Consider the following 17470-nt stretch of genomic DNA (forward strand, 5'->3'; position numbering starts at 1 on the left):
CTAAGTTTTACTGGTTATTTACAGACCACTGTCGATTTGTAAACTGTTGTGTGCTACTCGATTGTTTTGGTTTTTGACGTTCCGTCGTGTCGGGTGCGCTCCGCACCACGAGTCTAAAACAAGCAAATTCTAGTCCTATAGCCCCTCACAGTGTAAGTTTACTGTATCAATATGTCTTATATTATTCCTTATAACTTTCTGTATAGTTAGTTTTTGACCGTATACTCTGAAAACCCTCACATTCGTTCCGAAGCTGGATTCGTACCCAACCTCGTTCAATTCGTAACTCGTTTCGTACTCTAGGTTATTTTATACTATTACGTGTAATTTCTATTATTTGATTTGACTATTAAGAAGTTTCTTTTCTATGTGATATGCTGTATCCTAAATAAGATTTCAGTCATATTGTTAAGTGTATCCTTGTGTATTTTCAGTTTTTAACCGCAATATCTATGACGAATAAATGGTTAAACTAGATGCGTCGTCTTCCCATGGATGCGGTGGCATTATAGTTAAAAAACTGTTGGCAAGTGGAGTTTGCAACTGTTTCGAGTATTGGCAAGTCATCGCAAGTTCTACTACCTGTAAATGAAAAGAATAAGAACGCTTACGCCAAAAGCAATGGCGCAATATGAAGAAAAAGTTGACGCCTACACAGCTAAGATCAAGTCGATGCAAGATAATATAAACGTTTGCATAGCAAAACAAATTGATGAAAGTGATATTAAAGTTTTGACAGAAAGGAAAAAGGAACTTTTAGACTTAACAGCAAAGTTTGAAAACATTTATGGTGAATTTGAAGAGTATTTGACGCGAACTGGCACAGAAGACAGTACAAAACAATTTACAGAGTTACATGAACATGGAAAAGAGATAAGAAAGGTTATAACTCAATTTATGAACCACATTGACCACTTGATTGTATTGTTTAGCGAAAAAATGTCTGTTAAAAGTTCGAAGAAAAGTTCAAGTTCTGTCTACAGGAGAAAGATGGAATATGCGGAAAAAGAATTTCAGTTATTAAGAGAAAAGGCCGCGATAGAAGAAAGGTTTCAAATAGAACAAGCAAGTGAAATCAGGAAAAGAACAGAGATTGAAGCTGAGTTAAATCTGCTTAAAGTCAAACAAGAGAATGCAGACACAAGTGACTCAAGCAGTGAAACTAGTAAATCAGATAAACAGTTACCAGTTCAGTTTGAAAATCCCAAAGAGAAGGTAGTCCGGTACCTTAACATTGATCCTGTGACACATGCACATGCCACAAGAAGCTATGTAAACTTTCCCATGGACATAACAAAATTCTTGTTAAAAAAGGACCTTTTAGTTGCAAGGTTGTCTAATTTCAGAGATGCACCAGAGACATTCCAATCTTGGAAAGGTACTTTCAAATCAGTAATGAATGAACTGGACGCATCACCTGCAGAAGAAACAGATCTACTTATCAAATATCTTGGTGCGGAATCATCCAAATATGCCATAAGCATCAAAACGGCAAATGCCCATGAGCCGAGCTATGCTAGGGACGAAATTTGGATTCGCCTTGAAGAAATGTATGGAAGGCCAGAGTTGGTTGAGGTTTCTATCAAAAAGAAATTGAATAGTTTCACAAAAATATCAAAAGACTACAAAAGGCTCTACGACCTGTTAGACATTTTGTGTGAGATCCAATATCTAAAAGCTAATCCTGTGTACACAATGATGTTTTCATATTTCGATTCATCGTCCGGAGTGAATCCCATAGTTTCCAAACTACCATACAACCTACAGGATAAATGGACAAATAGAGCATCTCAGTACAAACACAACCACCAAGTTATGTTTCCACCGTTCAGCTTCTTTGTGAATTTTGTGAGGGAAATAAGCAGAACCAAAAACGATCCAGCCTTCCAATACATGTGTGAACAAAAGCCTGAAATTTCCAAACCATTTAAAGTATTTGCAAGAAAAACTGAAGAAGTCCAATCTCTACCCAAAGAAAAGGAAACCAACACTGATCAAAATGCAGTTACCATAAAACGTTGCCCTATACACAATGCACAGCACTCCTTGTTGCAATGTAGAACATTTCTTCAAAAAACATTGGAAGAGAAAAAAACGATTTGTTAGAGAGAAGAACATTTGTTTCAAGTGTTTAGATTCAGTTAAACACTACGCAAGGGACTGTCGAGTTGCCGTGAAATGCTCCATTTGTGGAAAAGGTCACGTTGCGGCACTTCACGGCGGGGAGACGCAGAACCAACAGGACGTTACAGCAAAGTGCACGACTTTGTGTGGCGATACACTCATCGGAAGGTCGTGTAGTAAAACTGTTCTTGTCGACATATATCCAAAAGGTCAATTTGAAAAGGCTGTCAGGGCATATGTTATCATTGACGATCAAAGCAACTGTAGCTTGGGTACTGGCGAACTATTTGATAAATTGAGTATTTATGGACAGACCACTCCGTACACGTTGTCGTCATGCAATGGCCGTGCTACAAAGTTTGGTAGACGCACTAACGATATATGTATTAAATCGATTGATGGTTCCACAGAGATTGATGTTCCTCGAGTCATAGAGTGCGATGATATTCCAAACGAACTATCAGAGATACCCACTCCAGACGTGGCAAGAGCGTATAGTCATCTGAACCACATTGCGGATACAATTCCTAACCTACAAGGAGACTGCAAGGTGCAGCTTCTTATAGGACGTGATGTTCCTGAAGCCCACCATGTTATGGACCAAGCCATTGGATCCCGTGGCACTCCGTTCGCTCAAAAGTTAGCGCTTGGTTGGGTTATAGTGGGAGAGGTGTGTTCAGGGCGTGTGCACACAAACGAAGATGTCTCCGTGTACAAGACCTACATCATGCCCGATGGCAGAGGCACACACATCAAACCATGCCAATTCAACCTGAATATAAAGGAAAATCAAGATCCTGATTTTCAGTCGCTTGATGATACCTTGTTTGTTCGAACAGTTGATGACGATACGACTGGACTCTCTGCAGAAGACAAACAGTTTGTAAAACTTATGGACTCTAAAATGGAACGTGACCAGAATGGCTTCTGGACTGCACCTCTTCCGTTCAAGGATGACAGACCCGAGCTACCTAACAACAGAGCACAGGCGTGGCGCCGAGCTCAAATCCTAGATAATAGCTTGAAGAACAATTCGGTGAAGAGACAGCATTTTGTCACCTTTATGGGCAAGGTCATCGATAGCGGAGCTGCTGAAGTTGCACCCTGTGCTATTCAACAAGAGTGTTGGTATCTTCCACTATTTGGCGTCTACAACCCGAAGAAACCTGGGCAGATAAGAGGTGTATTCGATTCGTCGGCAGTCTACCAGAATATCTCATTGACCAGTGTTCTCATGTCAGGCCCTGACATGATAAACAGCCTGCTAGGAATTCTTCTCAGATTCCGTAGAGACGAAGTCGCTGTTTCGGCCGATGTAGAGCAGATGTTCTATCGCTTTCGAGTCACTCATGAGCATCGTGATTTCCTTCGTTTTCTGTGGTACAGAGATAATGATCCTGACAAAGAACTCATTGAATATAGAATGTGTGTTCACGTATTTGGAAACTGTGCTTCCCCATCTGTTGCTACATATGGTCTACGCAAAGCTGTACAAACTGCTGAAAAAGACATTCAAAATCTGGTTAACAAGGACTTTTATGTAGATGACTGTTTAACGTCTAAGCCTACTGTTGATCAAGCAATAATTACAGTGAAAAGAACTCAGACAGCTTTACGTGATGGTGGAAACATTCGGCTACATAAAATTGCATCAAACAATGTCGCTGTAATGCACGCCTTCCCTCAGGAAGACCTTGGAGGTGATTTAAAATCACTAGATCTTAGTGTAGATCCTCTTCCTGCCCAGCGAAGTCTCGGATTGGCCTGGGACTTGAAGAAGGACGCCTTCATCTTCAATATCGAAATGGAAAACAAGCCTTTCACCAGAAGAGGCGTACTTTCCATGGTGAACAGTATCTATGACCCCCTTGGTTTCATCGCTCCGATAACCATAAGTGGCAAGATACTACTACGTGAAGCTACACCGTCCGGTGTAGACTGGGATGCTCCTCTCCCACCAAACCATGAGATGAGATGGCTAGAATGGAAGCAGTCCTTACAAAACACAGAGACAATTGCTATTCCTCGTGCCTACACTACGATTTCCTTCAGTACAGCAAAGAAGAGTTCAGTGAATATCTTCTCAGACGCTTCAGAAGTAGCTATTGCTGCAGTGTCTTATTTGAAAGTGATCGACCAAGTTGGTGAATCCAGTTCTGGGTTTCTGTTAGGAAAAGCTAAGTTAGCCCCTACACAAGGACATAGTATTCCTAGGTTAGAACTGTGCGGCGCAGTTTTAGCCACTGAGTTAGCTGTTATAATATCTAAGCAGTTAGACATACCGATAGCTTCCATGACATTCTTTACTGATAGCAAAGTGGTGCTAGGATACATTTGCAACGAAACTAGGAGGTTCTACACGTATGTGAGCAATCGTGTTGAAAGAATATTGAATGTATCTACACCAGAGCAATGGCAGTACGTTTCAACGACCCGTAATCCTGCCGATTGTGCAACCAGATGTCGACCAGTTTGCCTAGATGTTAGCGACAGTATGTGGATTAAAGGTCCTCCTCTTCTGAAAGATCAAGAGCTTCAGATAGAGGATAACATCGAAGAGTCCAAGAACTATGACCTGATCAACCCTGAAAATGACAGTGAGATTCGACCTGAAGTTCTCACAAGGAAAACAGTGAACGTTGAATCCAGTATAACTAGCAAGTTTGAAAAGTTTTCTACTTGGCAGTCTTTGGTGAGAGCATTCGCGCTCTTGAAAAGGTCGTGTAAAGATCACAAAAAAGTAGCAAAACCTGATGTGGTTACGAGTCACATTGAAGCAGAAAACTTCATAGTACGTATAGTTCAAGAGAGCAGTTATGAAGAGGAAATTCAGTTATTGTTGAGCAAGAGAGCTGTACCTGCAAGTAGCAGTCTGTCTACATTGAGTCCATTTCTAGACGAGAAAAGTGTCTTGCGTGTTGGTGGCAGATTAACAAAGGCAGATGTTCCGTCTATCAGTAAACAGCCAATCATCATCCCGAAGAAGTCTCACATAGCTCTTCTTCTTGTGAGACATTTCCACGAGAAAGTTCAACACCAAGGCAGACTACTTACTGAATCCACTTTGCGTAACAATGGCTTCTGGATTATTGGTGCGAAGAGACTTATTTCCAGTACTATTCATAAGTGTGTCATCTGCAAAAGACAGCGTGGTAAATTTCAAAGTCAATACATGTCCGACCTACCTGAAGACAGAGTTACTCCAAGTGCTCCCTTTACAGTGATTGGCGTAGATACATTTGGACCATGGCACATTGTTGCCCGCAAGACCAGAGGCGGATTTGCAGAAAGTAAAAGATGGGGCATGCTTTTCACATGCTTGAGTACTAGGGCAGTGCATATTGAAGTTATTGAAGAGTTAAGCAGTTCAGCCTTCATAAATGCATTTAGAAGATTTGTAGCCATAAGAGGACCAGTCAAAGAGGTTCGATCAGATCGTGGTACGAATTTCATTGGGGCGCTTGATGATCTCAAAGCCGAAGGCATTTGTGTAGAAGATGGACCTGTAAAGAAATACCTTCACGACTCGAAGATAACTTGGAAATTCAACCCTCCACACTCGTCACACATGGGAGGAGTGTGGGAGAGAATCATTGGACTCACGCGTAGAATCCTAGACTCTATGCTCTTGAAGACACACGCGCAAAAGTTGACTCATTACATTTTGTGTACATTCATGTGTGAAGTGTGTGCGATTATCAACTCCCGACCTATTGCTTCAATCTCTACGGACCCAGACGATCCTGAAATGATGACCCCGGGAATGCTGCTAACCCAGAAGAAGGAACCTTTGGAAGGATTGGACTCAACCCTGAGTATGAGGGACATATACAAAGCGCAATGGAAGTACGTTCAGGTGATGGCAAACACTTTCTGGAAACAGTGGCGTAACGGATACCTTCAAACTTTGCAAACACGGCGAAAGTGGCCAAGTGTTCTAGAAAATTTGAAAACCGGAGACGTTGTTCTTGTTAAGGATGTTGAAGAACATCGAAACCATTGGCCATTGGGGATCGTTGTTCGTGTCTTCCAAAGTGGAAGTGACTCAAACATTCGTTCAGTGGAAGTACGCATCGTTAAAGACAAAAAATGTGTAAATTATGTTAGACCAATCACGGAGTTGGTACTCCTAGTGGATTGATGTACTTTCTCAAAATAAGTCAGTTTATCTACATACACAAACATAAAGTAAGACAATTTTGAGTGCTGATTAGAATATGTCTTATTGTTCTGCATACATGCTTTCATTTGTTATAAGATACATGTATTGGCTTCAATATTGTTTAAAGCAATAATTAGGGTTTGCATCTATTGTTTTTAAAAGTCAATATTTAACTGTCGAAGTCAATTATAATTACTCTCATATTAAGAAACTTGAGTAATATTATATTTCTTTATTTTGTAAAAGTAGGTCAATTTTTTGTATTTTCATATACACTTGTTAGTGAAGTTTTATTAAAATTAACACTAATGTAGGAACTTTATAATTTCAGTTTCTTTACTGATGCTTTGTATCTTTGTCATTTTGTTTTGTTTAATTAGGGCTTGTACTTTAAGGTGATTAAGTTCAAAGATATAGCTTTTTTGTCTTAGGTTTAATATGTGAATCTCTATATATGCTGTTGTATTAGGTTAAAATTTTGGTATTAGAATACCAGACGGGGAGTGTACTGGAACTGAAGTTCCATGTTTGTTTTCTATTATCTTTATTCAGTATTAATCCTTATTCAGTATTAAGTAATGTTTTCTTGTTTAAATTTGATAATTTGAAGTTATACTCGGGGCTAAGTTTTACTGGTTATTTACAGACCACTGTCGATTTGTAAACTGTTGTGTGCTACTCGATTGTTTTGGTTTTTGACGTTCCGTCGTGTCGGGTGCGCTCCGCACCACGAGTCTAAAACAAGCAAATTCTAGTCCTATAGCCCCTCACAGTGTAAGTTTACTGTATCAATATGTCTTATATTATTCCTTATAACTTTCTGTATAGTTAGTTTTTGACCGTATACTCTGAAAACCCTCACATTCGTTCCGAAGCTGGATTCGTACCCAACCTCGTTCAATTCGTAACTCGTTTCGTACTCTAGGTTATTTTATACTATTACGTGTAATTTCTATTATTTGATTTGACTATTAAGAAGTTTCTTTTCTATGTGATATGCTGTATCCTAAATAAGATTTCAGTCATATTGTTAAGTGTATCCTTGTGTATTTTCAGTTTTTAACCGCAATATCTATGACGAATAAATGGTTAAACTAGATGCGTCGTCTTCCCATGGATGCGGTGGCATTATACAAGTTAATGCATACTTTGATGAGATTTACCTTTTGCATTTTATCTTTATTAAGAATTGTTGGGATAAGAGTGAGGTTTGTGCACATAAACTGGTTTAAACCACCAGTAAATTTACATTTTACTGACCGTTCCAAGGCGGTACCTAACAATTCTTGATAAACATACCAATTATTTATATATATATAATATTTATGCACTGTGCTGTTTGTAGAGTTTTGTGCTGTTCTATGTTTCTTGCTTGTGATTTTGTGTCTTTGGCGTTTGCCCATTGCCACTAAACCGGGTTTATGTTTTAACCTTTTGCTACTGAGCATGTTTCTGTAGCTTTTTGCATATATATTGCATTCGGTGTTATTACTAACCGTTTCTTTGATGCTGTTTGTTATGCTGTTTTGATAAATTGGGTCTAATAGGACAGAGTTATTTATTTTGAAATACCCCGGGCCTCGTTTTAACTTCAACGTGTTTAATCTAATTGATACTTGTGAGTGGTCTGTTTTATAGGCGGGCGTTATAGTGGTTTCTTCTTTAATGTTTATTAAGTCAGCAGAAACTAAGAACTAGTCAAGTCTACTGTGGATGTGGGGATTTTTTTTCGAGTGCCAAGTAAATTATATTTTTTTCGGGGTGGTTTAGTCTCCATGCATCGCTTAAATTTGAGGAGCTTAACATTTCGAATATATTTGCTCTGCATTTATAATGAGTTCCAGTTTTGCCATTTTTCTTTTTCTAAGTTTTCGTTTAAAACTGTGTTAAAGTCTCCCCCTATAATAACTGTTTTGTCGTTGTTGTTAAGAATATTGTTTTCAAGCGGTAAGAGCAGCTGTGGTTCATCTTTATTTGACCCATATGTGTTTATCAATGAAAGTTCTGGGTCATGTATTGTTTTGTCAACAATAAAAAATCTACCTTCTATCAATTCTGTTTCTGGTTTTATTTCAATCTTGTTTTGGGGGTTAAAGATAAAAGTAACAACCTTACTCTTTGAGTTGTTTCCGCTGAATATGAAATCAGCCCCCATTCTGTTCTCATTATTTGAATCTATTCCTTTTGACATTGTACTTCATGAAGCATACATATATCATAATGGTTTGTTTTAAAGGGGCTGTACTCCGTACGATGAAATAGCGAGAAAGATGTGTGAATGAACTTACAGAAGGCCTGTCTCACAGATGATAAAATAGCGAAAACAAATGAAAATTATCGAAAACTGACATAAACTTGGTATCGATGTGTACAATGCATTGAAATTTACTAACTGAAGTACCACATAGTTTACAATTAATTCATTTTTCGCAGTTTTTTCGTATTTTTTCCATTAAAATATATTACAAGGTATGTCTACCTAGTTGAATTCATTCCTTATGCGTGATTGGCTGGTCGATGTTATCACGTAATATTACCAAGTAAGGTATATAGCTTAAGTATTCCAAACGTTACGGGTAAGCCTTCGTAGCACAGTGGATACAACACTGGATTGCAGTTTTGGCGACACCGGTTCAAACCCGGTGTCCGACACGATTGTTTTTACATTTTGGTATTATTTTTTACAATTATGATATCAAAGATGAAAACATTTTATTTAAAAATTGTCCTGGGATTCATTACAGAAAAAAACTTTTCTTTGTGCCAATCTGGTGTACAGTCCCCTTAAGCCATTCAAACATGTGTTTCCGTTTCTGATAATTGCCTAAACCACAAACATTAAGTGTTGCTATTTTCGTCTCCATATGCCAAAACATATCAAGTTCAAAATCATTGTAATAAGAAATCATAACGCATTATAAAAAATGTAGATTGTATGTATTAGTGTTTTTTCTTAAAACCACTAGATCCTTTTTTATTTTTAATTGCTTTTTAAACTATGCGTAACAAATATTAGCTATTTATATAAGAGATAAGGTGAGTTTTATTGATATCTATTCAGGGTGTATGTAAACGTATGTTTATATTCATTTAAAAGGAAGTATGATATGGGTTTTCAAAAAAGGTAAACTAGAAAGCACGATGTAGTGTTGTTAAAAATAGTGTGAGAATAATAGTGTCAAATTAATATCAGATTGAATACTGTGTTACTTTTTAATTTATATACTTTTTGTGTATTTCTCTGCATGTCAATTACATCACAGTTGTATTAGAAATCATTAAATACGATTGATTTATGCTTACTGCATTGCGCAAATTGATTTAGATGCGTTTGTTGTAATAACACCTTAATTCTAGATAAGATGTTATATTTTAGTTTTCATTTAGTATGTTCATGTATTTATATTAAAAATGATAGGTGAAAAATGGATGTGGGCTGTTAATTTGCCGCACGAAAAAAATGCAATGTATGATATTCTTAAGTTTTTTCAATCATAAAGACAAAATCTGAAATACATATACAAAAGTATGTCATTTTAGTATATAATGCTCTATTGCACATTTAAAACATATTACATGCATTGTGTAAAATAACCTTTTCATTTAAGGTGTGTCAATGAACAACATGTACAAGAATGTAAACACACAAATTCATTATAAATACGTAGTAATGCGAGGTAGGTTTTGATTTTTGCGTCTATTCCTTGCGAAAGGTAGTGTAAATTGTCACAGAATCGTTACACAACTAACATTTCTTACAATATGGCATTGGTATAAACCATTTGTATATCCTTTTATAAACTACACAGAAAAAGGTTTTCTTGACAATATGATGAAAGAATATAACCACAGTTTTCAAATATGTCTATCTGTTAATTTTTAGAGTAGTGTCCATATAACTTAGGTCGTACTCATGTATGGCTCCTGCACATGCATTTGTAATGTGTTATATTTAGAAAGTCATTTGCAGTCAGTAAATAAGCGTATTCTATATTCATTTAAATTAAGCATGACCTTTCAAAAAAGGAAAGTTAAAGCTGGGTGTGTGTGATTGCACAATGCATATTTGTTAATCAATAATGGGTAAAAACAAAAGTATCGAAAAAAATATATTAAAATGTTAAGTCATTCTTGTATACATTTACACGTTCACATGCATTTTTGAATACCCTTTTTAAGTTGTATACGCGTACAATTCTATAGCCCATTCATTGTATTGTATATTATTAATCAAATATTAGTATCACTTTTTTGACGAGATACCGAGACAAGTGCGGTACCAATACCAGGCAACTGAAGGCAATATATGCTAGAACTCGCTCAATATCGATCAAACTCGGCCATTATCAATAAAAGTCGGCTAATATGAGTTTCCTCCGATTTGATTGGCTACAAAACTCGCCTCATATAGGATTTGAAAAATGGGCCATTTTCATTGGCTGTCGAAACTCGCCTTACTTGACAAATATGCTGGAAAATATTTTTAAAGGTAGCCATTTTGTTTTTCGTTTTCCTACTGTTTTGATAGTATCATGAGTTTGTACACCGACAACATGGACGAAGAAGGTGAAACATTTGACGTTGTGGCAAACGATTTACGAAATTAAGACGAAAAGACATACTTCCTTACAATGTACAGTGCTTTATTCATAGGTATCTGCAGACACCATGAATGAATAAGGGATAAATACGACTTCAATGTTGACTAAAGGTAAGTTATGAGAATGTTTTTAACCAAAATAGTAATAGTTAATTAATAAAATACTTATTAATTAGGTAAATTCATATTGGCCCAGTTATTTGTCCTCGGTCAGCTAACCACGGACAAATAACTAGGCCAATATGAAATCACCTAATTAATAACATTATATTATAACATCAAAAGGTACTATTCAATATATTAAGCGGTTTAAATCACATGTATTTATAAGCGTACTGCTGTTGATAGTCAATCGATAGCCTCCATGAGTACACTGAGCGTCACAGATAGTGGCTCCCAATACTTTTCCTCACGCGTGTAGTCTACTTGATACCTATCCAACTATTGCAAAAACGGTGTTGTATCAGGCGAATATTCCCGTCTTGTCTTTTATGAAAGAGTTTCCGTTCCCATGCCCATGCTCTTTCAGTCCCACGTTCAGGGTTTTGTAGGGTTTTCCTAATAGTACCCAAGAGGTGTCTATTCAGGCTTGTGAGGTACTCGTTTATAAAATTAATCGTCCCTTTGAATTCTTTTCTGCGTTTAATGAGGTCATTGCGTTTTATTTTTGAGACGTTCTTCACAATAATATGACTTGGTTTTGGTCCAGACCTACAAAGTCGCTGTCACATATCAATATAGTTTTTATGTAAATTTAAACTTTCAAGTTTCTCATTTAAATTTTTTACAAAAGATTGTGTTGTTGTTTCTGGAGTTTCAGGTTCATTGCTTTCTTAAATGCCCGTAATGATAACATTGTTTCTTCTAGAGTATTGTTTAAGTTTTTTTTATTCTACCTTCTTGTGTAAACACCGTATGTTCTAAATGTTTATGCGAACAACTACAGAAACAAGCTCAGTAGCAAAACGTTTAAACATAAATCCGGTTTAATGGCACTGGATAGACGCCAAAGACATAGCACATAAAAACAAAAAAATCACAAAGAAGAAACATGGAAGAGCATCACAAAACTCCACAAATAGCACAGTGCATACATACTATATATATAAAACCAGGTATGTTTATCAAGGATTGTTGGGTTTAGTGTTACTTGTATGCATCATTTAGGGTATTACGCTCTGATGTCTAAAAATAGCCCGGAAGAATTCTAGTGGTAACTACATGTATTATGAAAGGTATTTCGTTCTGAATATATATGCAAAAAGCTACAAAAACATGCTCAGTAGCAAAAAGTTTAAACATAAACCCGGTGTAGTGGCAATGGGCAAACGCCAAAGACATAGAACACAAAATCACAAAAAAGAAACATAGAACAGCACAAAACTCTACAAACAGCACAGTGCATAAATACTATATATATATAAATAATTGGTATGTTTATCAAGAATTGTTAGGTACCGCCTTGGAACGGTCAGTAAAATGTAAATTTACTGGTGGTTTAAACCAGTTTGTGTGCACAACCTCACTCTTATTCCAGCAATAAGCCAACTACTATTTGATTTTTCTTGTCGTCAAACGCTTTGGTGAGTTCCGATTTCACCTCACTCACGTTCTCTTTAATAATCTCTTTTAACGCCTGGTTTTTTTTAATACATCTTCATTCAATTTTTCATTCATATGTTTCAGCTCTGCTTGACTTTTATTAATAGAGAGAGCAGTTGTGAATCCGTAAGATTTCCATAATCGTCATTTTCTAAAACAGTTTTTATTTCTTGTGTTTCTATGGACTTTTCTGGGGGGTTTCTCGTCATTTCTGAGGCTTCGTCTATCTCACCAGTATTCCCGTGTTAGCTTCCTTCTTTCTTCGCTTTCTTTTTGCGTCGTTTTGTCGACAATGTTTGATACTATTTGTGCTATTATCGAATTCACTCACGCTGCTTTCACCCTCTCGTATACTTATAGTATAATATTGCTAGACTGAACAAACTTTATCGATAACCAATTGCTACGTAAGCTGTTTTACAACATCGATTCGCATCAGTGACTTCGATCTAATCGTCTAACGAAATGCTTTACAAAGTCATTATTTTTACTGTTTTCAAACCAATATTTTGTTTGTATTGTTACCTTGTAACTAAGGGTCCTTTATATTTTAAAGAAGAAAGTATTCCATTCTATTTTTCATTATTAAATCACCAAAACAGATTTGTTTACAAAAAGTTGTGTATTTGTCAAGGGGACACCACTCTTCAAAAAATGGTTATATTCGAGCAAACGGAACATTACTATTTATCAGCTACGAAACAGACAGTCATGAAAACACATTGCGATAAGTAACTCTTTTATGTATTGATGACATTCAACACCGTACTTAACAAATAGTACTTCATCATAACTTTTGACACCAACATTGTCATTCATAAGCACAACGGTGTCTTTCTTTATAAGCGTGAATTCTTTCATAGTTTTGCCAAACACTCTAGCTACCACATTTTCACCAATCTGTTTTGCTTCATTAGCATTACCCTGATATGATGATACTACACTGGTTATTCTCTTCGTATCTGCTTCACATTATGTTTCTTGCAAGTGCATTGTAACAAACTTCTATCTTTGTTTATGTCACAGCATGTAGGTCGCGACAGAATCCCAACAACATTTAAAGTCTTATTCATACCCCGACCACTTGTCAAACCTCTAACACGTTCAGACGTCACATTAACATATGCTCATTTCTCGTGAGCATCCACGCAATAACTAAGTCCTCGTGATTAAAAATCATATAAATGTTTTTTAGTCCAATTTGTTGTGCGTATATCATATTTCTGTTTATCTCAACGTCTTTGGTTTTGCTGCAAAACGATGCGCCGTTATATTAAACATTGTATGACGTTGACTTCACTTCCTTGTCATGATTGATTATATATCTAATGATGAATAAGTTTAAATAATACTAATAAGAATAAGAATAATAATAATTATTCCAGAAATATTAGCTTCTGTTTATAATTTTAACCTCTTTCCCTAAATGTTAATTTTCACAGTTAGCAATATTACTTTACAATTTATATCCATGTATAAGATAATTATACGATAAAGTTATTCTGATATGTCAACGCATAATTCCATCATGAAATTCTCACGCTCATTTTTATTTAGTATATAACACTTTAACCAAATAATCACCTTTCTCATTCTATGATAATCTGCAACTTAAGTTTGTTGTAGAGCAGTTTAATACAGTTACTTAGGTACCCTTTCAGCTTAATTTCGTCCAGTTCTTGGCAAACTCAAGGAATTCCCACTCTATTTTTTTCCCAAAAACTTATACTTCATTAAAGATGATGTGTCAATATATAAGGTATTCTATCTATTAGGTACATTTTATTGCTAAAATTAATTTCAATGTAGACAATTACCAGAAATTCATACTTTTGCTTACATATTTTAACTTTTTACCTCCTATTTCACAACAGATGATGTGTCGATACATTACGTATGTTATGGTGCTGTATACTATCTAATAAATATAGTTTTTTTCTGATATTTATATATGTATATCTAATTTTGATATGGACAAATCCCTGAAATTCATACTTCACTTTTTTTACCATTTTATCCAAAAAATCACAATTAGCAATTTTAATTATGTTGGGTCTATTCATTAGATATGTTATGGTGTTGTTCAATATCTAATTAATATAGTTATTCTGATATTTCTATCGCTAGATCCAATTTTGATAGAGACAAATCCCAGAAACTCATACTTTTGTTTACATTAAACATTTGCCCCAAAAAATAATAATTAACAAAATATGATGAGTCTATACATTAGATATGATATGGTGCTGTTTACTATCTAATAAATAAAGTTATTCTGATATTTCTATTGCTAAAGGATACTTTGATATAGACAAATAGCAAAAAAAAATTAACGTGCAAAATCACGTTTAACAACATTATGATGTGACTTAATATGAGGTATGTTATGATGTTGTATATTATCTATTAAATAGAGTATTTTTAGGGGTTTTATTGCTAAATCCACTTTTGATACAGACAAATTCTAGAAATTCATATCTATGTTTACAGTTTTTAACTTTGATCTCTTTAACTCTGTATCACGTTTAACAACATTATGATGTGACTTATTATTAGGTATGTTATAATGCTGTATAATACGTATTAAATAGGGATTTTTTTAACATGCAAAATCACGTTTAACAACGTTATGACGTGACTTAATATTAGGTATGTTATGATGCTGTAAAATATCTATTAAATAGAGTTACATTTGGGGTTTTATTTCTAAATCCACATTTGATTCAGAGAAAGATTTTGCACTTTTTTTCACACACAGCAGATATCAAACAACAAAATTGTGCAAAAATTATTTCAGTGCATTTCTCTTTCCTTTATTTGCATTTTCAGCCACAGGGTCACTGGACTATCATGAATTATATTTAATTGATCGTCATCAAGAGTACTTCGCACACCTCGTTTCTTTGTTATTGCATGTACACTATATAGTTTCATGCTATAGACGGGTGAACCATATTTGATTTCTGGTTATCAAGTGTGTTTTTGATAAATTAGAACAGTTGCTCATGCTCAATTCATACATTTACAGACGATGTTTAGGACTGATTGATATGTTTTTAAAATTGATTATAGCTTTTAAAACTGATTCGACTTCATGATTCAATGTCTTTAAAACTATCCTGTTGACTAATTTGTTTTGCTGGTGATTGATTTAACCCTTTTTATTGCTTTAATAAAAGCATCTTTTGTTCTCACATCGATTGTTTTCAAGTTATGATTTCCCGACCAATGTTAAACTTGGGTTTTGACTTAGGTTCGACATATAGGCAACGTTGTGACATTTTTCGAGCTCTTTGTGATGTTTTTGCCCTCGAATAACTTTCGGCCCTTATCCTTTTTTCAACAATGTTTTTTATGAGTTTTGTGATTTTAACCACATATTTAACACTTTTAAATTAACAATTTTATAATTGACATATTATGTCTTCCCAATTCACTTTATACACAAGAGTTCACGCATTATTGTCACCTGAGGCTGTAAGATATCCATTTCTTTTAGGATATATAATTTTTAGATATTTGTTACTATAATATATTCTAATGATGTCAGGTTATCGACGTTGATGGTTTAACACAATGTCGAGACATCCATAACAACATATCAACCAAAGAATTGGTTAGGCACTTTGGTAGTTTATTAAAAAATGATAAAGCGGCGGACAAAAATGAACATTTGATAGATGTTGAAACAGATGAAGATTTGGATGAGATTAAAGAATATTATATTGAATACTGACAATAAGGAAGATGAAGTGAGACTTTCTATTAAACACCTTAAATCTGAAAAAGCAGCGGGACCTGATAACATAATTTTTTATGTATGCAAGTGATGAAATAAATATTATACTTGTTCAATTATTTAACCGACGGATAGGAACTGCGACAAGACGACAATCAAATGGATGACTAAACAACAAAAGCCATTGCTGGTCGTAATATGCAGAGGAAAGCGCATTAAAGTCGAAAAATGTCACGCAAATGGATATGTTTCTGTATGTATATCCATATAGAAATTGACACGTGTGTAGTAACATTAATGGTCAGAAACATTGTGTAAAACAACAACATGCAATGGTATAATAACAAATATACTTATAATAGGTAAAAAATCACAAACTAGTCGAAAAATGTCACATAGATTATATTTGTATCACCTCGAAGACAAAACAATTGTCCCTCATTGTTTGAAAATCAATATATATATACTTAATGAAGTTAAAACACTATGGGGTAAAATACAATCGGTAAATGTCACAAAACTGGATAAGTTTGGTATGATTTGCATACATACCTTAAACCTTACCCTAATTCAGCACACTATTGGTAATATTTCGAAACTAGTCCAGACGGAATTTTTAAACGTCTATAGCATGAATTATCTTTTGAGTGTATCCGAGATTGATGGTCCACAATAACTCCCTCCATCTGATATTTTGAAAATATCACTGTATAAATTAGCTGAAATTATAAAAGAATTAAAATATTAATTAAAAATTGTCCTTACAAACCTTTCAAGATCTTTGCACAAATATGATCAATGATCTTTTATCAATATTTCCACAATACAGTCTCATATTAAATCATGTGTGAATGTCATGATTCTTTCAAAGAAATCTCTTAAAGGGTTGCCACAGTACACTCATTACTCTGAAACCAGCTTAATACAGTCAGAAATAGGGCGTAGATATATCTGACACCTGCCTTCTTTGAAAGTCAAACAACTTTTTAAATAAAGTAATGCACGAAAAAAATAGAATAAGGAATTAAGAACTAGTTCCGTATTCCTTATTCAAACTCGAATAAGGAATAACTTTTTTCAATTAATATATTTATTTCAAATAACTATGCAGAAGTGGTCTACATAAATAGTTTACAGAAATGCATTGTCTATTAAAGAGAGTTTTAGTGCTTAAAGTGCTTTAAAAACGCTCCAAAATCCGAATAAGTAACATAATCCACGAAAGAAGAACTAGATTTCAAAG

At 35.0% G+C, this 17470-nt stretch overlaps 1 protein-coding gene across 1 annotated transcript; it reads left to right on the forward strand.

Annotated features, from left to right (window-relative positions):
- Positions 1-2032: 2032 nt before the first annotated feature.
- On the forward strand, positions 2033-6265 carry LOC128244561 (uncharacterized). Its single transcript, XM_052962557.1, has one exon. The coding sequence runs from the start codon at positions 2033-2035 to the stop codon at positions 6263-6265; it is 4233 nt and encodes a 1410-aa protein (XP_052818517.1).
- Positions 6266-17470: the final 11205 nt, after the last annotated feature.

Source organism: Mya arenaria, chromosome 8 (genome assembly GCF_026914265.1).
Source record: "Mya arenaria isolate MELC-2E11 chromosome 8, ASM2691426v1".
In the NCBI taxonomy this organism is placed as follows: domain Eukaryota; kingdom Metazoa; phylum Mollusca; class Bivalvia; order Myida; family Myidae; genus Mya; species Mya arenaria.

Coding starts and splice junctions, on each gene's coding strand:
- LOC128244561 (XM_052962557.1), top strand. CDS start 2,033: ATGCACAGCACTCCTTGTTGCAATGTAGAACATTTCTTCAAAAAACAT.